Source organism: Oncorhynchus mykiss, chromosome 20 (assembly GCF_013265735.2).
Source record: "Oncorhynchus mykiss isolate Arlee chromosome 20, USDA_OmykA_1.1, whole genome shotgun sequence".
In the NCBI taxonomy this organism is placed as follows: Eukaryota; Metazoa; Chordata; class Actinopteri; order Salmoniformes; family Salmonidae; genus Oncorhynchus; species Oncorhynchus mykiss.
Genome location: NC_048584.1, coordinates 3,003,167 through 3,025,838, shown reverse-complemented (window position 1 = coordinate 3,025,838; position 22,672 = coordinate 3,003,167). Strand labels below are relative to the sequence as shown.

General features: G+C 41.9%; 1 protein-coding gene across 5 annotated transcripts in view; it reads left to right on the top strand.

Moving 5' to 3' along the window:
• Nucleotides 1-22,672, top strand: part of LOC110498821 (nebulin-related anchoring protein) — a 111,354-nt gene that overhangs the window by 17,388 nt on the left and 71,294 nt on the right. For 4 of the 5 annotated variants that reach the window (XM_021575462.2, XM_036955608.1, XM_021575459.2 and 1 more), the window contains 3 exons: nucleotides 8,686-8,793; nucleotides 20,754-20,867; nucleotides 21,872-21,970. In XM_021575462.2, coding sequence (XP_021431137.2) covers nucleotides 8,686-8,793; nucleotides 20,754-20,867; nucleotides 21,872-21,970 — 321 coding nt within the window. The remainder of the gene's footprint in view (nucleotides 1-8,685; nucleotides 8,794-20,753; nucleotides 20,868-21,871; nucleotides 21,971-22,672) is intronic. The other variant, XM_036955609.1, reaches the window with a different exon arrangement.

Genomic DNA, 22,672 nt, shown 5'->3' with positions numbered 1-22,672 from the left:
ATGAGGAAGTTTTTTATTTAATCAAGGTGTCTGAATATTTTCCGAAGGCACTGAATATTCCAAACATAGTCTGGGACAGTTGTGGGATGTGATAGATCCCAAATCAATACAACCACTAGCAGCAAAATAAAACTGTTTTAAGCAATGAGCCTGACGCAATAGATCAGAACATTTAGCTTAAAATGCTGATGAACTATTAGGCTATTTCTTCACATGTAAAGTGGATTATTGTGCATAATTTTAAGAAGTTGTTTGTCCACTTTAGTGTTTTGATACTATGGGCTAGGCTACATAAGGTGTGTGACTATGATTGGAAAAACTAGAAAAAAAATCATGCCTGTTTCTTGCCTTAAACTGGGCATCATTCACAAGTGATAATATATCATTAATAAGTGATAGGCTAATATTGTCACTCATCAAACTATTCTTGATTCAATCTTGTTTTTTCATGTACTGTACTAAATAATATATGTGTGAAATTTGTTTTGCACCTGTCTCAAAACAGTGGCAGGGGGAAAAATATACACTTAAGATGTAGATGTCCTAACCGACTTGCCAAAACTATAGTTTGCCCTCTGACGAACCATCCCCGACTGAGTGTGTAATACCAACATGTTTCAAGCAGACCACCATGGTCCCTGTGCCCAAGAACACTAAGGTAACCTGCCTAAATGACTACTGACCCGTAGCACTCATGTCTGTAGCCATGAAGTGCTTTGAAAGGCTGGTCATGGCTCACATCAACACCATTATCCCAGTAACCGTAGACCCACTCCAAACAGATGATGCAATCTCTATTGCACTCCACACTTCCCTTTCCCACCTGGACAAAAGGAACACCTATGTGAGAATGCTATTCATTGACTACAGCTCAGCGTTCAACACTATAGTGCCCTCAAAGCTCATCAATAAGCTCTCTCTGGAACTGGATCCTGGACTTCCTGATGGACTGCCCCCAGGTGGTAAGGGTAGGTAACAACACATCTGCCACGCTGATCCTCAACACGGGGGCCACTCAGGAGTGCCCCTCACGAGGCTGCAGTGGAGCAGGTTGAGAGCTTCAAGTTCCTTGGTGTCCACATCACCAACAAACTAACATGGTCCAAGCACACCAAGATAGTCATGAAGAGGGCACGACAAAGCCTATTCCCCCTCATGAAAGTAAAATGATTTGGCATGGGTCCTCAGATCCTCAAAAGATTCTACAGCTGTTGCATCACTGCCTGGTATGGCAACTGCTCGGCCTCCGACCGCAAGGCACTGCAGAGGGTAGAGCGAATGGGGCCAAGTACATCACTGGGGCCAAGCTCAGTGCCATCCAGGACATCTACACCAGACGGTGTCAGAGGAAGGTCCTAAAAATTGTCAAATGCTCCAGCCATCCTAGTCACAGATCGTTCTCTCTGCTACCGCATGGCAAGTGACACCATAGCGCCAAGTCTAGGTCTAAGAGGCTTCTAAACAGCTTTTACCCCCAAGCCATAAGACTCCTCAACACCTAATCAAATGGCTAGCCAGACTATTTGCATCCCCCCCCTCTTTTATACCGCTGCTACTCTCTGTTGTTATCATCTATGCATAGTCACTTCAATAACTGTGCCCACAAGTACATATTTCCTCAACTAACTGGTGTCCCCGCACATTGACTCTGTACTTTTCTGTATTTTATTGCTGCTCAATAATTATTTTTTACTTTTATTTCTTATTATTTTCCATATATATACAGTGTGTCATGTATTGTCATGTTGTGTCTTTCTGTCCTTTCCTTTCACCCTGTCTCCCTCTGCTGGTCGTATTAGGTTACCTTTTCTCCCCCGCTTTCCCCCAGCTGTTCCTTGTCTCCTCCTGACTACCTCGTCACCCCGTTTCCCACCTGTTCCCTTTTTCCCTCTGATTAGTCCCCTATATCTCTCTCTGTTTTTGTTCCTGTCCTTGTCGGATTCTTGTTTGTTGTGTTTCATGCCTGAGCCAGACTATCGTCATGTTTGCTGTAACCTTGTCCTGTCCTGTCGGAATCTGCCGGTCTATCTGAGCCTACCTATGTTTGGTTATTAAAGAAGCTCTGTTTAAGTTAGTTCGCTTATGGGTCCTCATTCACTCACCGTAACAGAAGAATCCGACCAAGAATGGACCCAGCGACTTCGGATCCTCTCCACTCAGCCGTCGAGATCCAGGGAGCGATGCTAGGCAGACACGAGCAGGAATTGTCTGCTGCTCGACATGCCGTTGAGACCCTGGCCACCCAAGTCTCCAACCTCACAGAACAGGTTCACCATCTCCGCCTCGATCCACCGGCCACTTCCAGGGCTTTCGAATCTCCGGAGCCCAGAATCAATAACCCGCCGTGTTACTCTGGGGAGCCCACTGAATGCCGCTCGTTCCTCACCCAGTGTGATATTGTGTTTTCTCTCCAGCCCAACACTTACGCCAGGAGCACTGCTCGTGTCGCCTACGTCATATCTCTCCTTACTGGACGGGCTCGTGAGTGGGGCACGGCAATCTGGGAGGCAAGGGCTGAGTGTACTAACCAGTATCAGGACTTTAAGGAGGAGATGATACGGGTTTTTGATCGATCTGTTTTTGGGGAGGAGGCTTCCAGGGCCCTGGCTTCCCTATGTCAAGGCAATCGATCCATAACAGACTACTCTATTGAGTTTCGCACTCTTGCTGCCTCCAGTGGCTGGAACGAGCCGGCTTTGCTCGCTCGTCTTCTGGAGGGTCTCCGCGCAGAGGTAAAGGATGAGATTCTCTCCCGGGAGGTTCCTTCCAGCGTGGATTCCTTGATTGAACTCGCTATTCGCATTGAGCGACGGGTTGATCTTCGTCACCGAGCTCGTGGAAAGGAGCTCGCGTTCTCCGTTGCCCCCCTCTCCGCATCACTACCATCTTCCTCTGCCGGCTCGGGAGCTGAGCCTATGCAGCTGGGAGGTATCCGCATCTCGACTAAGGAGAGGGAACGGAGAATCACCAACCGCCTCTGTCTCTATTGCGGTTCTGCTGGTCATTTTGTCACTTCATGTCCAGTAAAAGCCAGAGCTCATCAGTAAGCGGAGGGCTACTGGTGAGCGCTACTACTCCTGTCTCTCCTTCAAGATCCTGCACTACCTTGTCGGTCCATCTACGCTGGACCGGTTCGTCAGCTTCCTGCAGTGCCTTAATAGACTCTGGGGCGGAGGGCTGTTTTATGGACGAGACCTGGGCTCGGGAACATGACATTCCTCTCAGACAGTTAAGGGAGTCCACGGCCTTGTTCGCCCTGGATGGTAGTCCTCTCCCCAGGATTCAGCGTGAGACGCTACCTTTAACCCTCACTGTTTCTGGTAATCATAGCGAAACCATTTCTTTTTTGATTTTTCGTTCACCTTTTACACCTGTTGTTTTGGGCCATCCCTGGCTAGTTTGTCATAATCCTTCCATTAATTGGTCTAGTAATTCTATCCTCTCCTGGAACGTCTCTTGTCATGTGAAATGTTTAATGTCTGCTATCCCTCCTGTTTCCTCTGTCTCTTCTTCACAGGAGGAGCCTGGTGATTTGACAGGGGTGCCGGAGGAATATCACGATCTGCGCACGGTGTTCAGTCGGTCCAGGGCCACCTCTCTTCCTCCACACCGGTCGTATGATTGTAGTATTGATCTCCTTCCGGGAACCACTCCCCCCCGGGGTAGACTATACTCTCTGTCGGCTCCCGAACGTAAGGCTCTCGAGGATTATTTGTCTGTAGCTCTTGACGCCGGTACCATAGTTCCCTCCTCCTCTCCCGCCGGAGCGGGGGTTTTTTTTGTCAAGAAGAAGGACGGGTCTCTGCGCCTCTGCATAGATTATCGAGGGCTGAATGACATAACAGTTAAGAATCGTTATCCGCTTCCTCTTATGTCTTCAGCCTTCGAGATCCTGCAGGGAGCCAGGTTTTTCACTAAGTTGGACCTTCGTAACGCTTACCATCTCGTGCGCATCAGGGAGGGGGACGAGTGGAAGACGGCGTTTAACACTCCGTTAGGGCACTTTGAATACCGGGTTCTTCCTTTCGGCCTCGCTAACGCTCCAGCTGTCTTTCAGGCATTAGTCAATGATGTCCTGAGAGACATGCTGAACATCTTTGTTTTCGTTTACCTTGACGATATCCTGATTTTTTCACCGTCACTCCAGATTCATCTTCAGCACGTTCGACGTGTCCTCCAGCGCCTTTTAGAGAATTGTCTTTTTGTGAAGGCTGAGAAGTGCACTTTTCATGCCTCCTCCGTCACATTTCTCGGTTCTGTTATTTCCGCTGAAGGCATTAAGATGGATCCCGCTAAGGTCCAAGCTGTCATTGATTGGCCCGCCCCTAAGTCACGCGTCGAGCTGCAGCGCTTTCTCGGCTTCGCGAACTTCTATCGTCGTTTCATCCGTAATTTCGGTCAGGTGGCAGCTCCTCTCACAGCCCTTACTTCTGTCAAGACGTGCTTTAAGTGGTCCGTTTCCGCCCAGGGAGCTTTTGATCTCCTCAAGAATCGTTTTACATCCGCTCCTATCCTTGTTACACCTGACGTCTCTAGACAGTTCGTTGTCGAGGTTGACGCGTCAGAGGTGGGCGTGGGAGCCATTCTTTCTCAGCGCTCCCTCTCTGACGACAAGGTCCACCCATGCGCGTATTTTTCTCATCGCCTGTCCCCGTCGGAACGTAACTATGATGTGGGAAACCGCGAACTGCTCGCCATCCGGTTAGCCCTAGGCGAATGGCGACAGTGGTTGGAGGGGGCGACCGTTCCTTTTGTCGTTTGGACTGACCATAGGAACCTTGAGTACATCCGTTCTGCCAAACGACTTAATGCGCGTCAGGCGCGTTGGGCGCTGTTTTTCGCTCGTTTCGAGTTCGTGATTTCTTATCGTCCGGGCTCTAAGAACACCAAGCCTGATGCTTTATCTCGTCTCTTCAGTTCTTCAGTAGCCTCCACTGACCCCGAGGGGATTCTCCCTGAGGGGCGTGTTGTCGGGTTGACTGTCTGGGGAATTGAGAGGCAGGTAAAGCAAGCGCTCACTCACACTCCGTCGCCGCGCGCTTGTCCTAGGAACCTTCTTTTCGTTCCCGTTCCTACTCGTCTGGCCGTTCTTCAGTGGGCTCACTCTGCCAAGTTAGCCGGCCACCCTGGCGTTCGGGGTACGCTTGCTTCCATTCGCCAGCGTTTTTGGTGGCCCACCCGGGAGCATGACACGCGTCGTTTCGTGGCTGCTTGTTCGGTCTGCGCGCAGACTAAGTCCGGTAACTCCCCTCCTGCCGGCCGTCTCAGGCCGCTTCCCATTCCCTCTCGACCGTGGTCTCACATCGCCTTAGATTTTGTCACCGGACTGCCTTCGTCAGCGGGGAAGACTGTTATTCTTACGGTTGTCGATAGGTTCTCTAAGGCGGCTCATTTCATTCCCCTTGCTAAGCTTCCTTCTGCTAAAGAGACGGCACAAATCATCATCGAGAATGTTTTCAGAATTCATGGCCTTCCGTCAGACGTCGTTTCGGACAGAGGTCCGCAATTCACGTCTCAATTTTGGAGGGAGTTTTGCCGTTTGATTGGGGCTTCCGTCAGTCTCTCTTCCGGCTTTCACCCCCAGTCTAACGGTCAAGCAGAACGGGCCAATCAGACTATTGGTCGCATCTTACGCAGTCTTTCTTTTCGCAACCCTGCGTCTTGGTCAGAGCAGCTCCCCTGGGCAGAATACGCCCACAACTCGCTTCCTTCGTCTGCGACCGGGCTATCTCCTTTTCAGAGTAGCCTCGGGTACCAGCCTCCGCTGTTCTCATCTCAGTTCGCCGAGTCCAGCGTCCCCTCCGCTCAGGCTTTTGTCCAACGTTGCGAGCGCACCTGGAAGAGGGTCAGGTCTGCACTTTGCCGTTATAGGACGCAGACTGTGAGGGCTGCTAATAAGCGTAGAACTAAGAGTCCTAGATATTGTCGCGGTCAGAGAGTTTGGCTCTCCACTCAGAACCTTCCCCTTAAGACGGCTTCTCGCAAGTTGACCCCGCGGTTCATTGGTCCGTTCCGTATTTCTCGGGTCATTAATCCTGTCGCAGTTCGACTTCTTCTTCCGCGATACCTTCGTCGCGTCCACCCGGTCTTCCATGTCTCCTGTATTAAGCCCGTTCTTCGCGCCCCCGCTCGTCTCCCCCCCCCCCCCCCCCCCCCATCCTTGTCGAGGGCGCACCCATCTACAGGGTCCGCAGGATTTTGGACATGCGTCCTCGGGGCCGTGGTCACCAGTACCTCGTTGATTGGGAGGGGTACGGTCCTGAGGAGAGGAGTTGGGTTCCCTCTCGGGACGTGCTGGACCGTGCGCTGATCGAGGATTTCCTCCGTTGCCGCCAGGTTTCCTCCTCGAGTGCGCCAGGAGGCGCTCGGTGAGTGGGGGGGTACTGTCATGTATTGTCATGTTGTGTCTTTCTGTCCTTTCCTTTCACCCTGTCTCCCTCTGCTGGTCGTATTAGGTTACCTTTTCTCCCCCGCTTTCCCCCAGCTGTTCCTTGTCTCCTCCTGACTACCTCGTCACCCCGTTTCCCACCTGTTCCCTTTTTCCCTCTGATTAGTCCCCTATATCTCTCTCTGTTTTTGTTCCTGTCCTTGTCGGATTCTTGTTTGTTGTGTTTCATGCCTGAGCCAGACTATCGTCATGTTTGCTGTAACCTTGTCCTGTCCTGTCGGAATCTGCCGGTCTATCTGAGCCTACCTATGTTTGGTTATTAAAGAAGCTCTGTTTAAGTTAGTTCGCTTATGGGTCCTCATTCACTCACCGTAACACAGTGCCTTGCGAAAGTATTCGGCCCCATTGAACTTTGCGACCTTTTGCCACATTTCAGGCTTCAAACATAAAGATATAAAACTGTATCTTTTTGTGAAGAATCAACAACAAGTGGGACACAATCATGAAGTGGAACGACATTTATTGGATATTTCAAACTTTTTTAACAATTCAAAAACTGAAAAATTGGGCGTGCAAAATTATTCAGCCCCCTTAAGTTAATACGTCGTAGCGCCACCTTTTGCTGCGATTATAGCTGTAAGTCGCTTGGGTTATGTCTCTATCAGTTTTGCACATCGAGAGACTGACATTTTTTCCCATTCCTCCTTGCAAAACAGCTCGAGCTCAGTGAGGTTGGATGGAGAGCATTTGTGAACAGCAGTTTTCAGTTCTTTCCACAGATTCTTGATTGGATTCAGGTCTGGACTTTGATTTGGCCATTCTAACACCTGGATATGTTTATTTTTGAACCATTCCATTGTAGATTTTGCTTTATGTTTTGGATCATTGTCTTGTTGGAAGACAAATCTCCGTCCCAGTCTCAGGTCTTTTGCAGACTCCATCAGGTTTTCTTCCAGAATCGTCCTGTATTTGGCTCCATCCATCTTCCCATCAATTTTAACCATCTCCCCTGTCCCTGCTGAAGAAAAGCAGGCCCAAACCATGATGCTGTCACCACCATGTTTGACAGTGGGGATGGTGTGTTCAGGGTGATGAGCTGTGTTGCTTTTACGCCAAACATAACGTTTTGCATTGTTGCCAAAAAGTTCAATTTTGGTTTCATCTGACCAGAGCACCTTCTTCCACATGTTTGGTGTGTCTCCCAGGTGGCTTGTGGCAAACTTTAAACGACACTTTTTATGGATATCTTTAAGAAATGGCTTTCTTCTTGCCACTCTTCCATAAAGGCCAGATTTGTGCAATATAAGACTGATTGTTGTCCTATGGACAGAGTCTCCCACCTCAGCTGTAGATCTCTGCAGTTCATCCAGAGTGATCATGGGCCTCTTGGCTGCATCTCTGATCAGTCTTCTCCTTGTATGAGCTGAAAGTTTAGAGGGACAGCCAGGTCTTGGTAGATTTGCAGTGGTCTGATACTCCTTCCATTTCAATATTATCGCTTGCACAGTGCTCCTTGGGATGTTTAAAGCTTGGGAATTCTTTTTGTATCCAAATCCGGCTTTAAACTTCTTCACAACAGTATCTCGGACCTGCCTGGTGTGTTTCTTGTTCTTCATGATGCTCTCTGCGCTTTTAACGGACCTCTGAGACTATCACAGTGCAGGTGCATTTATACGGAGACTTGATTACACACAGGTGGATTGTATTTATCAACATTGGATCATTCAGAGATCCTCACTGAACTTCTGGAGAGAGTTTGCTGCACTGAAAGTAAAGGGGCTGAATAATTTTTCACGCCCAATTTTTCAGTTTTTGATTTGTTAAAAAAGTTTGAAATATCCAATAAATGTCGTTCCACTTCATGATTGTGTCCCACTTGTTGTTGATTCTTCACAACAAAAAAAAACAGTTTTATATCTTTATGTTTGAAGCCTGAAATGTGGCAAAAGGTCGCAAAGTTCAAGGGGACCGAATACTTTCGCAAGGCACTGTATATCTATTTAATATATATATTAACTGCATTGTTGGTTAGGGGATTGTAAGTAAGCGTTTAACTGTAAGGTAACCTGTTGTATTCAGCGCATGTGACTAACAAAATGACATTTGATTTGATTTGTTTGGGCCAAATATAGGCCGGTCCGGTATGGACTTCTGTGGACGTTGAAATCAATGCCGGTCCGGACCAAAAATAAAAAATAAATTAAAAAAACACTGGTCCGGACAGAAAAAAAAGACGTTCATGGATGTCGCCCTATACTCAGTGGGGTCAAAGAGTGACATTTTATATTTTCCTACAGAACAAGTACAAGGAGAAGTATACCAACCACATGAAAGGGCACTATGAAGGCTCTGAGATGGACAAGAATGCTGTACACGCTATGAACGTCAGAAAGCTGGCAAGCAATGTAAGACTTTCTTTGTTTTTACTCTGAACTAATACACTACATGAGCAAAAGTATGTGGACACCTGCTCGTCGAACATCTCATTCTAAAATCATGGGCATTAATATGAAGTTGGTCCCCCCTTTCCTACTATAACAGCCTACGCGCTTCTGGGAAGGCTTTCCACTGGATGTTGGAACATTACTGCAGAGACTTACTTCCATTTAGCCACAAGAGCATTAGTGAGCTCGGGCACTGGAAAAGTTAAGGTAGATGTACAATTTTAAAAACATTACAATACATTCATTTCAGAATTCACAACACACCAAGTGTATGCCCTCAGGCCCCTACTCCACAAGCACATATCTACAACACAAAATCGATGTGTACTTGTGTATATGTATGTTATCGTGTGTGTGTGCATGTTTCTGTGCCTATGTTTGTGTTGCTTTAAAGTCCCCACTGTTCCATAAGGTGTATTTTTATCTGTTTTTAAAATCTGATTCGACTGCTTGCATCAGTTACCTGATGTGGAATAGAGTTCCATGTACTCATAGCTCTATGTAGTACTGTGTGCCTCCCATAGTCTGTTCTGGAGTTGTGGACTGTGAAGAGACCTCTGGTGGCATGTCTTGTGGGGTATGCATGGGTGTTTGAGCTGTGTGCTAGTATTTTAAACGGAGCTTGGTTCTTTCAACATGTCAATACCTCTCATAAATACAAGTAGTGATGAAGTTAATCTCTCCTCTACTTTGAGCCAGGAGAGATTGACATGCATATTATTAATGTTTGATCTCTGAGTACATCCAAGGGACAGCCGCGCTGCCCTGTTCTGAGCCTCTTTGTGGCACCTGACCACACGACTGAACAGTAGTCCAGGTGTGACAAAACTAGGGCCTGTAGGACCTGCCTTGTTGATAGTGCTGTTAAGAAGGCTTTATTATGGACAGACTTCTGCCCATCTTAGCTACTGTTGTATCAATAGGTTTTGACCATGACCGTTTATAATCCAGGGTTACTCCAAGCAGTTTAGTCACCTCAACTTGATCAATTTCCACATTACTTATTAGAAGATTTAGTTGATGTTTAGGGTTGAGGGAATGATGCCAACTGTAAAGGTCGGGGCTCTGTGTATGCCGGTCAAGTTCTTCCACACCAATCTCAACAAACCATTTCTGTACGGACCTCGCTTTGTGCATGGGGGCATTGTCATGCTGAAAAAGGAAAGGGCCTCCCCCAAAGTTGGAAGCACAGAATCGTCTAGAATGTCTTTGTATGCTGTAGTGTTAAAATGTCCCTTCACTTGAACTAAGGGGCCTAGCCCGAACCATGAAAATTAGCCCCAGACATTTATTCATCCTCCACCAAACTTTACAGTTGGCACTATGCATTCTGGCAGGTAGCGTTCTCCTGGCATCCGCCAAACCCAGATTTGTCCTCCAGACTGTCAGATGGTGAAGCATGATTCATCACTCTAGAAAACACGTTTACCTTAGTAATTAAGTTACTTATTAACATATTCTTTGTATCAATAACTGTAGCATGTGGTATCTATTTAAACAGTCTACCATGTATTAAAACAGTCTTTAAAAAATATTTTTATCCAGTGCCTTCAGAAAGTATTCATACCCCTTGACTTATTCCACATTGTTGTGTTACAGCCTAAATTCAAAATGGATTAAATCAATTTTTCTCACCCATCTACACACAATACCACATATTGACAAAGTGAAAACATTCTTCCAAATGTATTGAAAATGAAATACAGAAATATCTCATTTACATAACTATTCACACCCCTGAGTAAATACTTTGTCAAAGCACATTTGGTGTCTTTTTGGGCCTATAAGAGCTTTGCACACCTGGATTGTACAATATTTGCCGATTATTCTTTTTAAAATTCTTCAAGCTCTGTAAAGTTGATTGTTGACCATTGCTAGACTGACATTTTCAGGTCTTGCCATAGATTTCCAAGCCACTTAAATGAAAACTGTAACTATGCCACTCAGGAACATTCAGTGTTGTCTTGGTAAGCAACTCTAGTGTAGATTTGGCTTTGTGTTTTAGGTTATTGTCCTGCTGAAAGGTGAATTTTTCTTCTCGTGTCTGTTGGGAAGCACACAACCAGGTTTTCCTCTAGGATTTGGTCTGTGTTTATAAGCTGCATTCCGTTTCTTTTTAAACCCCCCCAAATCCCTAGTCCTTCCCGATGACAAGCCTACCCATAACTTGATGCAACCAGGCACCATGCTTGAAAATATTAAGAGTGGTACTCAGTGATGTGTTGTGTTGGATTTGCCCTGCACATAACGCTTTTTATTCAGGACAAAAAAGTTCATTTCTTTGACATATTTTATGCAGTAATACTTAAGTGCCTTGTTGCAAACATGCATGTTTTTGGATATTTTTTATTCTGTACAGTCTTCCTTCTTTTCACTCTGTCATTTAGGTTAATATTGTGGAGTAACTACAATGATGTTTATCCCTTCTCAGTTTTCTCCAATCACAGCAATTAAACTCTATTGCTGTTTTAAAATCAGTACGGGCATCATGGTGAAATCCCTGAGCAGTTCCCTTCCTCTCTGGCAACTGAGTTAGGAAGGAAAGCCTGTATCTTTGTAGTGACTGGGTGTATTGATACACCATACAAAGCCTAATTAATAACTTCACCATGCTCAAAGGCATATTCAGGGTATTTTTATCTCACATATCTATCAATCGGTGCCCTTCTTTGCGAAGCATTGAATAACCATCCTGGTCTTTGTGCTTGAATCTGTGCTTGAAATTCACTATTCGATTGAGGGACCTTACAGATGATTGTATATGTGGGGTACGGAGTTGGGGAAGTCATTAAAAAATCATGTTAACAACTATTGAATGATTCAAAGTCAGAAGTTTACATACACTTAGGTTGGAGTCATTAAAACTCTTCACAAATTTCTTGTTTACAAACTATATTTTTGGCAAGTCGGTTAGGACATCTACTTTGTGCATGAAACAAGTAATTTTTCCAACAATTGTTTACAGACAGATAATTGAACTTATAATTCATTGTATCACAATTGGAGTGATGGAAGTACAGTTGAAGTTGGAAGTTTTCATACACTTAGGTTGGAGCCATTAAAACTATTTTTTCAACCACTCCACACATTTCTTCACTTGTTCAAACTATAGTTTGGAAATTGTTTACAGACAGATTATTTCACCTATAATTCACTGTATCACAATTCCAGTAGGTCAAAAGTTTACATACACTAAGTTGACTGTGCCTTGAAACAGCTTGGAAAATTCCAGAAAATGATGTCATGACTTTAGAAGCTTATTGACATCATTTGAGTCAATTGGAGATGTACCTGTGGATGTATTTCAAGGCCTACCTTCAAACTCAGTGCCTCTTTTCTTGACAATCATGGGAAAATCAAAAGAAATCAGCCAAAACCTCAGAATTTTTTTTGTAGAACTCCACAAGTCTGGTTCATCCTTGGGAGCAATTTCCAAACGCCTGAAGGTACCACGTTCATCTCTACAAACAATAGTATGCAAGTATACACACCATGGGACCACGCAGCCGTCATACCGCTCAGGAAGGAGACGCATTCTGTCTCCTAGAGATGAACATACTTTGCTGCGAAAAGTGCAAATCAATCCCAGAACAACAGCAAAGGACCTTATGAAGATGCTGAAGGAAACAGGTACAACAGTATCTCTATCCACGGTAAAATGAGTCCTCTATCGACATAACCTGAAAGGAAGAAGCCACTGCTCCAAAACCACCATAAAAAAACACGGTTTGACTAAGGAAAAAGGGGGGGACTTGCAAGCCGAAGAACACCATCCCAACCGTGAAGCACAGGGGTGGCAGCATCATGTTGTGGGGGTGCTTTGCTGCAGGAGGGACTGGTGCACTTCACAAAATAGATGGTATCATGAGGCATGAAAATTATGTGGATATATTGAAGCAACAGCTCAAGACATCCGTCAGGAAGTTAAAGCTTGGTCGCAAATTGGTCTTCCAAATGGACAATGACCCCTAGCATTCTTCCAAAGTAGTTTAAATATGGCTTAAGGACAACAAAGTCAAGGTATTGGAGTGGCCATCACAAAGCCCTGACCTCAATCGTATAGAACATTTGTGGGAAGAACTGAAAAAGTGTGTGCGAGCAAGGAGGCCTACAAACCTGACTCAGTTACACCAGCTATATCAGGAGGAATGGCCCAAAATTCACCCAACTTATTGTGGGAAGCTTGTGGAAGGCTCCCCCAAACATTTGACCCAAGTTAAACAATTTAAAGGTAATGTTACCAAATACTAATTGAGTGTATATAAACATCTGACCCACTGGGAATGTGATGAAAGAAATAAAAGCTCAAATAAATCTCTCTACTATTATTCTGACATTTCACATTCTTAAAATAAAAGTGGTGATCCTAACTGACCTAAGACAGGGAATTTTCTTTGTTACCGGCAGACCTCATCAGAGCGGTCAGACGTCATCAAAGAGCACAACAGGACACTGTACTGTCTACACTCGGTTTGTTTTTTACATTAAAACATTTTCATTAAGTCGATTTTAATCCGAACTAAAGTTTTGTTGCTAAGGATTCCACAACGCGGTTAGCCTTTACGGCTGGGACTGCAAGCTTGTGTTCCTTCTTTTTGCGTGGATTCCGCGAGTGCTAGCTGGCTGTACTACAGACACCTGTCATTGTCGTGGGAAAGACTCATTGTTATCTTTTCGTAAAACAACTGGTTGCAGTAAAGAGACAATCTGGATACTAAGGAGATCCTGAGGGAATCGACAAGTACCAACAGCTTTACGCTATGGAGGAACAACATACTCCTTCATGGAAAGATCCGACCACCTCACAAAATAACTTTAACCCGACAAAAAAAGAAAAACAGATGAATCTACAGACACGGACGATTTACTTACCATTGAGGTAGAGGCTAATGCTCTGGCTGGAATCCATGCAACAATAGAAAAGTTGTGAGGAGGTAGCAGGGCTGTGGGGGAGTTTGGAGTTCAGCCAGAGTGAAATTCTCAAGCTCCAAAGACAAAACAAGACACTCACAGCCAAGGTAAAAAATACACGATTCCAACATAGATTGTCTACTCAGGGAAAACAGGGTGATGAAGGAGTCGTTACTAGACATACAAAGTCGTAGCATGTGTGAAAATCTTTTTTTTCTGTTATTCCTGAGGACGCATTCAATAATCCAGAGGGAGCGATCAGAGAATTCATGCAATCCGCCTTGAAACTTCTTCTAGAGACTGTAAGGTGGCTTTCCATCGAGTACACAGACTTGGAGTGACAAGACCAAGGGTTCCCGACCGATTATCACAAAATTTGAACACTACCAACAAAAGGAGCTGATCAAAAGCAGAGGAAGGGAGCTTGAAGGGACCAAATTCGGTCTCAATGACCAATTTCCAAAGGAGATAAACAAACCTCGTAAGAGACTGTATCCGGTACAAAGACAACAAAGTAAGGATGGTAGGCATGCCTTTATCATTGTGGACAAACTCTTTATAGATGGACAGCTATTCCGAGACAGCTCCATAACACCGTGGCTGTACTCAATTCTACAGGGACTTCAGGTTTTAAAAAAAGAAGGTATGGGAACTGTTTAAAATATCTGAACATTATGAAGTGGACATGAACACACACGTACTCAACTACATGCTTGCTTACACATAGACTTACACACACACACACACACACCTGATCTCGCTCTTCTCTCACTCGCTCTTTCTCTCCTCTTCTCTCCCTCTCTCTCTATTGTCGAGAACTGTTTTATAATTTAATGTGTTTATTGTTTGTCTATCTTTTTTTATGTATTTGTCCACAAGTTTATATATGTTTACAACAAGCAAGGGGAAGATATCAAAATATGGGCATTGGGGAATAATAACATATTGTACGGAATACATTTGTACTGTAGTGAAGCCGTCTCTAGAGTCTCTTTCATGATCATGTGAAACGTCAATTGCTATGGAAATGCTGGGATGTGTTTTTCAATTATGTTAAAGGTAATTATGATGCAACTATGATGGCGACACGATATGAATTACAATTATGAATATTAAGGCTATACGCTCTACATGTTACACAAACAGACACTCAAACATGCAAATTGGCAGAGTTATTATTTATTTGGACATCACACATAGTCTTACTCTTATACAGACATCGTACACACTCTCATTATATCATATCCAATATCATACACATCAACCTACTCAGATTTGTTACACACAGAATTTGTCTACATTTTCTAACATTTGTGGCATTGGCTTACAGGCAAACAGGCAAGGGAATTTAAAAAATATTGCTAGGAATTATTGAATTCTAAATATCAGACATTTGAAAGCTCTAGTTTTGACCTTCATAATACCTCTGATGGCAATGACTTTACAAGCACTAATTATGGTCAAATTAACCTGAGAATAGTATCTAGTTATGGTAAGGGGTGAAATAAGTATAGCTAGTTATAATTGTAAAAGTTTTGCAGATTATAAAAAAAGAAGATCAGTCTTTACATGGCTAAAAGAAAAGGAATATAACATCTACTGTTTACAGGAAACTCACTCTACATCCTTAGATTAAGTTGCGTGGAAAAAGGAATGGGGTGATGCAATAATTTTTTTCATGGACAAAGGAACTCAAAGGGTGATGATATTAATTAACAAAAATGTAAATCTGAATGTGCAAATAATCAGGAATGATTCGCAAGGAAGGTGGATCCTTTTGAATATGAAAGTGGAAGAAAAAGAGATTTGGCTCATTAATCTATATGGTCCAAATCAGGATGATCCACACTTCTTTGAAAACATTTATACCAATTTATTGAACTTACAGGCAACAGATGATCTAATCATTATGGTAACAGAGTGTTAAGTACCTCAATGGACCGTAAAGGTAATCACTCTACAAACTATCATCACCTTCCCCTTAAGGAAATCACAAATATTATGGACACATTAGAAATAGTGGATATTTGGAGACTAAAAAACCCTGACCTAGTGAGATATATATGGAGAAGACTTAATCAAGCTAGTCATCTTGACTACTTTCTTGTCTCTTTCTCTTTTGCATCAAAAGGTTAAAAAAGTTTTAATAGGAGACAGAATGCGATCGGATCATCATCTAATTGGCCTTCACATAACTCTTATAGATTTTCTACGTGGACGGGGATTTGAATTAAAGTTTACTAGAGGACAACTTATATATTTAACTGAGACAAAATAATTTATAACTTAATTTGTCCAGTATAATATAGGTTCAGCAAATCCCCTTATTGTTTGGGATACCTTTAAATCTACCTTCAGGGGTCGTTCAATTCAATATTCATAAATTTAAAAAAAAAAAACAGTTTCTGGCTAAAGAATCAAGACTAACAAGGGAAATCCATCAACCACACTACAGAGATACAAAATAAGTTAGAGGAAAAACAAAAAGAAGTTGAGGAACTTATTCAAGAACGATCTAATGTAATCTATTACAAAAATAAAGCAAACTGGATGGAATATGGAGAAAAATGCACAAGATTCTTCCTGAATCTCCAATACAGGAACGCTAACAAAAATAATTTGCAGAAACTCATTACTGAAGACGGAGTCATCTATTATTCTCCAAATTATATTTTAAAAGAGGAAGCTAATTATTTTAGACAGATGTTCTCTTTCCGTCTCATCCTCTCCCACTGAATGAAGATTACGGTAAGGAATTATTTCCAAATAATATACAAAAATGGAAAATTAACAAATGTACAGAAAGATCAGTGCGAAGGCCAAATTACAGAGGAAGAACTTTGCGGCTATTAAATCCTTTCAGTCTGGAAAAACCCCAGGGCTTGATGGCATACCGGTAGAGGTACATCAATAATCTCTTGATATATTAAAAGCTCCATTATTAGACTGTTTTAACTACTCCTATAGCAATGGTAGTCTGTCAGGTATCTTATTTCTCTATTATTAAAACAAGACCCAGATGGCAAATATAAAGACCCAGTCTATCTAAAAAAAACTGGAGGCCCCTTACACTTCAATGTTGTGATGCAAAAATACTAGCAAAATGCATAGCACTCAGAATTAAAAGGGTTTTTACCAGGTATTGTTCATCCTGATCAGACAGGTTTTTTTACATGGACGATACATTGGAGATAATATACGACGAGTACTAGAAATAATAGAACATCATGAAACATATAAGAAGCCAGGAATGGTATTTATAGCGGATTTTGAAAAGGCATTTGATAAAGTAAGACTGGACTTTATTTATAAATGACTGGATTTTTTTCAATTTTGGTAATTCTTTTATAAAATGGGTAAAAAATTATGTATAGCAACCCCATGTGTAAAATAGTAAATAACGGCTACTTCTCAGAGAGTTTTGAATTGTCAAGAGGAGTTAAACAAGGGTGTCCGCTGTCACCATATCTATTCGTTATGGCCATGGAAATGCCAGCTATTAAAATCAGATCCAATAACAACAGAGGATTAGAAATCCAAGGCTTAAAATCAAAGGTGTCCATGTATGCCGATGACTCAAGTTTTATGTTAAGTCTGCAAGCTAGATCCCTGCAATGTCTCATTAAAGATATAGATAACTTTTATGTACTCTCTGGACTGAAACCGAATTATGATGAGTGTACAATATTACGTATTGGATCCTTAAAAAATACAACTTCTGCATTACCTTGCAGCTTACCTATAAAATGGGCTGATGGTGAAGTAGACATACTCGGTATTCATATCACAAAATATATAAATAAATTTCAATAGAAAACTTAGACAAGATCCTGCAACCAGAAAGGTAAATATCTCTGGTCTATTTATAGAAAAATTACCCTGATTAACTCCCTAGTCATATCTCAGTTTACTCACTTACTTATGGCGCTGCCTACTCCTGATGATTCGTTTTTCAAATCATACGAGCAAAAAATATCTAGCTTTATCTGGGATGCTAAACCAGACAAAATAAAACGAGCCTATCTATATAATGAATATGAATTGGGTAGGTTGAGATTATTAAATATGAAAGCACTAAACCTCTCTCTAAAAGCTTCACTTATTCAAAAGTTTTATTTGAACCCTAAATGGTTCTCAAATAGATTAATAAGAAAAGCTCATCCATTGTTCAAAAATGTTAAATGATACTTTTTTCAAAGTATCTGTCTTTCTCAAACAAGCATTGCAGAGCTGGCTACAATTTCAATTTCATCCCCCTGAAAAGATAGAACAAATATTACAACAAATATTATGGCTGAACTCAAATGTGCTGGTTGATAAAATACCTGTATTTATGGGAAATCTGTAGATTATTTTCGATTAGATAGGTTGAAATTGTACGTTAAACATTATAGCATAGTTGAAAGATATGTTGCGTAGAAACAGGAAGTGGGTGGCCAGCAGAGAGAGATGGGATGGGCTGAGGGAAGCTGAGGGTTGGTATGTAGAATTGGAGACAAGTGGGAGTGGAGTTGCTGTGTGAGAGAGAGAATGATGGTCAAAAGATAAAGGGAAAAAAAGTCAAAATAAAACATAATGAAATAACATTTGAATGACACAGAGGGGTTTTTACAACTAATGCCGGTTTGCCTGAGGCTGATGCCGTGCAGGTGTTTGTACACATGCATATACACACACACTCTCATTCAAACAAACACATACAAGAACACACACATACATGTAATAGTGCCAGACATGCGCACAACCATATACAGTTGGCATTGCTGTTGTGATTTCAGGTGTCCTTGATGTTCTTTGTTTTAAATGTATTATTTTGTATATATTTTTTTGCGTTGTTGTTTGCTGTTTTCTTCTGTCTTTTCATTTTTCTCTTTAGTTCATTATCTTGGTTGTTGGTGCATTGGGGGGGGGGTTCTTGATGGTGGGGAATGGAATTAATTGTAATTTTTTTTCTTCGGGGGGGGGGGGGGGGGGGGGGGGACTGTGGGAGGGGTCTTGAATGGTTGAGGGACAGCTATTGGGGAACTGTGAGGGGATCTTGGAGGGTTCGGGTTTCACAACATTGTGATCATGAAAAAAGAAACTATGACATATATTTTATATCACTATCATACACACGCACCCTCACACATAAGGATAGCTCTGTTGCAGAAAGACTGATACATGTTTGATAGTGTCTTGATGCTGTATTGTTTGTCCTTCATGTTCTAATACTTTAATGTTACCCCTTGCTTGTGTTTTATGGTATAAATAAAAAAAAATAAAAAAAGACGGAATTTTTACTAGGATTAAATGTCAGGAATTGTGAAAAACTTAGTTCAAATGTATTTGGCTAAGGTGTATGTACACTTCCGACTTCAACTGTATGTGATTTGTCAAGCACATTTGTACTCCTTAACTTTTTTAGGTGTTGCCATAACAAACGGGTTGAATACTTGTCCACTGAAGACCTTCAAGCTTTAAATTTGTATTAATTTAAAAAATGTTCCACAAACAAAATTCCACTTCGATGTTATGGGGTATTGTGTGTAGATCAGTGACGCAAAATCTCAATTCAATCAATCCATTTTAAATGCAGGCTGTAACAAAAACGTTTTTAAAGGGTTGTGAATATTTTCTGAAGGCACTATATACTCCATTTAGCAGACGCCTTTATCCAAAGTGACTTACAGTAGTGTATGTGTGACCAGACATTAGCTACACTATGCCACCCATTAGTTTAGACAGGAGCAAAAGGTAGCTCCAAACTAAGGCTCCTAACACAGGCCTATCAAATAAATGATAGAAGTACACCAGAATACAAAAATAGCTTTTATTTAGAAAAATAGGATTCTGTTGTTGAGCTAAGGTTTCTTGTAAAAAAGATACACTGTTTCTTTAAGACCAACTCTACCACAATTGCAACTGTATTACAAGGATAAGTCATTGATTAGGTTAGAATAGAAATTGTTAGGATGCACTCAATAGTCATTTGAAACTGTCACCAATTACACAATTACGTGTTTACGCAATAAGTCTCACTTTTAGGTTATCAAAAAGCAGGTTCACTCAATAAGTTCTACAATTATCCTGGCACTGCACTGCAACACCGTGGGAAGTGGCTCTAATTCTTAGTTTAGGATCGTCGTTCCACGAATAGAGTGCCTTCTATGTCTCTCAGGAATTATGCGTATACATTTTGATGAAACACTTAATCTAACAGTTGGATCACATACATATGTTCCCCTTACTAAACATAACATATACAATTCCAGTAGCAGTTTTTTATTTATTAAATTAAGTTGTTTTCCCTGAAAATCCCCCTTTTGGAATGTCCCTCGTTTATAAAATGTTTTCTAAATTTGAGCTAGAAAAGCATGTTTGTTATGAAGTTGAACATGTGATATTTTTAACAGAATGTTAAAATTGCGTGAAATATAGTTTTTTTTTTTTAAACAAAATTACACCAAAAGGCACTCTAATCGTGGAATGACACATTAACAAAGAAAAAACAGAGGTTGGATAAGCAATTACAATTACATCCTTAGAGTCACATCAGTTTCACCAAGAACCACCTAGAGCGGTCTGCTTCAGCTTCATCATGATGTTCAACCTTATTCAAACAAAGCAGGCACATTAATATGACCCACGGCAAAGGAGTCTCTCCAAGTGCCTGATTAGAATTCACTTTATATAGGGAAGTCAGGAAATTAATCAGACCATCTGAGGCCCTACCTGTTACACATGTACACATTTTCATGTGGGTGGCCCCAGTGCGAATAGAACCCATGATCCTGAAGTTGCAAGTGCCATACTCTACCAACTAAGCCTCACAGGACTGAGCCACACAGGTTCTTTCTTTATGAATCTTTTTCATGGTGTTGTTTATTTTATTGGTAAATGTGGCACATATAATGCCTATCAGCCATCAGTACTCACATCTATGTGTTCTGTCTCATGCACGCCTGTGTGTCTGTATTGGTACTGCTGGGGATCAATAACGTTAATTGAAATGTTTCTGTGACCTGCAGATTGCCTACAAGCAGGAGTATGAGCAGGAGAAAACTGACCATGTAGAATACAACTACCCAGCCACCATCACACCAGGCTACCAGAGTCAGAGGAAACTGGATCCACTCAAGGACGTGAGTTTCCCCTTCGCCTCATAAGTTTAACCTGGCTCTCATACTGGACATAGTAACCAAAACCAGTAAACAGGGTGCTTTCGCAGATAGAAAAACCCAAAGGGTTCCTCTTGAGGACTGTATAATTCAAAAGTGGGCTATTTTAAAGAGGCCAACTGAAGGGGGTCTAGTAGCTGGGTAAACCATTTTAAATGTGGATCACCCATTAAACTAGACTAATATATAGAGGGAGCTCAACCCATAATATCTAAATCATAAGCGTACCGTTGACTTCACATCTTCTCAATTCTGCTCATGTTGTATATGTATTTATTATGGGTCCCTTGGCAGCTGCTACTCCTCCTGGGGTTCAGCAAAATGAAGGCATTTATACAACTTTCAAAACATTACAATACTTCACAACAGATTTCACAACACATTAAGTGTGTTCCCTCAGGCCCCTACTCTACTACCACATATCTAATACACAAATCCATGTGTACGTGTGTGTATAGTGTATATGTTATCTTGTGTGCGTGTGTGCATGTCTCAGTGCCTATGTTTGTGTTGCTTCACAGTCCCGCTGTTCCATAAGGTGTATTTTTATCATTTAAACAAATATAATATTACTACTTGCATGAGTTACTTGATGTGGAATAGAGTTCCTTGTACTCCTTGTACTCATGGCTCTATGTAGTACTGTATTATGGACAGACTTCTCCCCATCATAGCTACTGTTGTATCAATATGTTTTTACCATGACAGTTTAGTCACCTCACCTTTCTCAATTTCCACATTATTTATTACAAGATTTAGTTGAGGTTTAGGGAATAATGAATAATTTGTCCCTAATACAATGCTTTTAGTTTTGAAATATTAAGGACCCCTTTGCATTTTATCAGGCACAATTAACTCAGGGGTAGAAAGAAATATGTTCAGAGGCAGCACTACAGATGTCTTTACATACGGTATCTTTCTACCCTGATACATTAATCATTTATTGCATCTCTCATCTTCCCATGTAGAAGAACTACAGACAGCACATTGACCAAGTCAAGTACAGCTCGGTGACAGATACCCCTGACATCGTCCAAGCCAGGATCAACGCTCAACAACTCAGCAATGTAAGTGCTTCTTGATGCTTTTTGGTGTGGGGGAGGGGGGTGAGACACTATTGCATGTTCGACATTGATTAATAAACACGTTTCACCGTTAAATCATTCAGCTATTTGTCTAACCTTACCTGACCAAATGCTGAACTGTGCAGTGATGTGAGTGTATACACACCACAAGCTAATACACACACACACACACACACACACACACACACACACACACACGTAATACTACAATATACCACTTTATTTTAACAGGGAGTTCCATTGAGAACAAGGTCTCTTTCACAAGGGAGCTCTGCATACACACAATTTACAAATGACTATAGAATACAAATATACAGTGCCTTGCGAAAGTATTCGGCCCCCTTGAACTTTGCGACCTTTTGCCACATTTCAGGCTTCAAACATAAAGATATAAAACTGTATTTTTTGGTGAAGAATCAACAACAAGTGGGACACAATCATGAAGTGGAACGACATTTATTGGATATTTCAAACTTTTTTAACAAATCAAAAACTGAAAAATTGGGCGTGCAAAATTATTGTTTTATATCTTTATGTTTGAAGCCTGAAATGTGGCAAAAGGTCGCAAAGTTCAAAGGGGTCGAATACTTTCGCAAGGCACTGTACAACATTACAAACACACTCAAGAAAAACAATCACATTCCTCAGCAAAGAGGTCCCCAATCAATATTTTGAACTACCTGA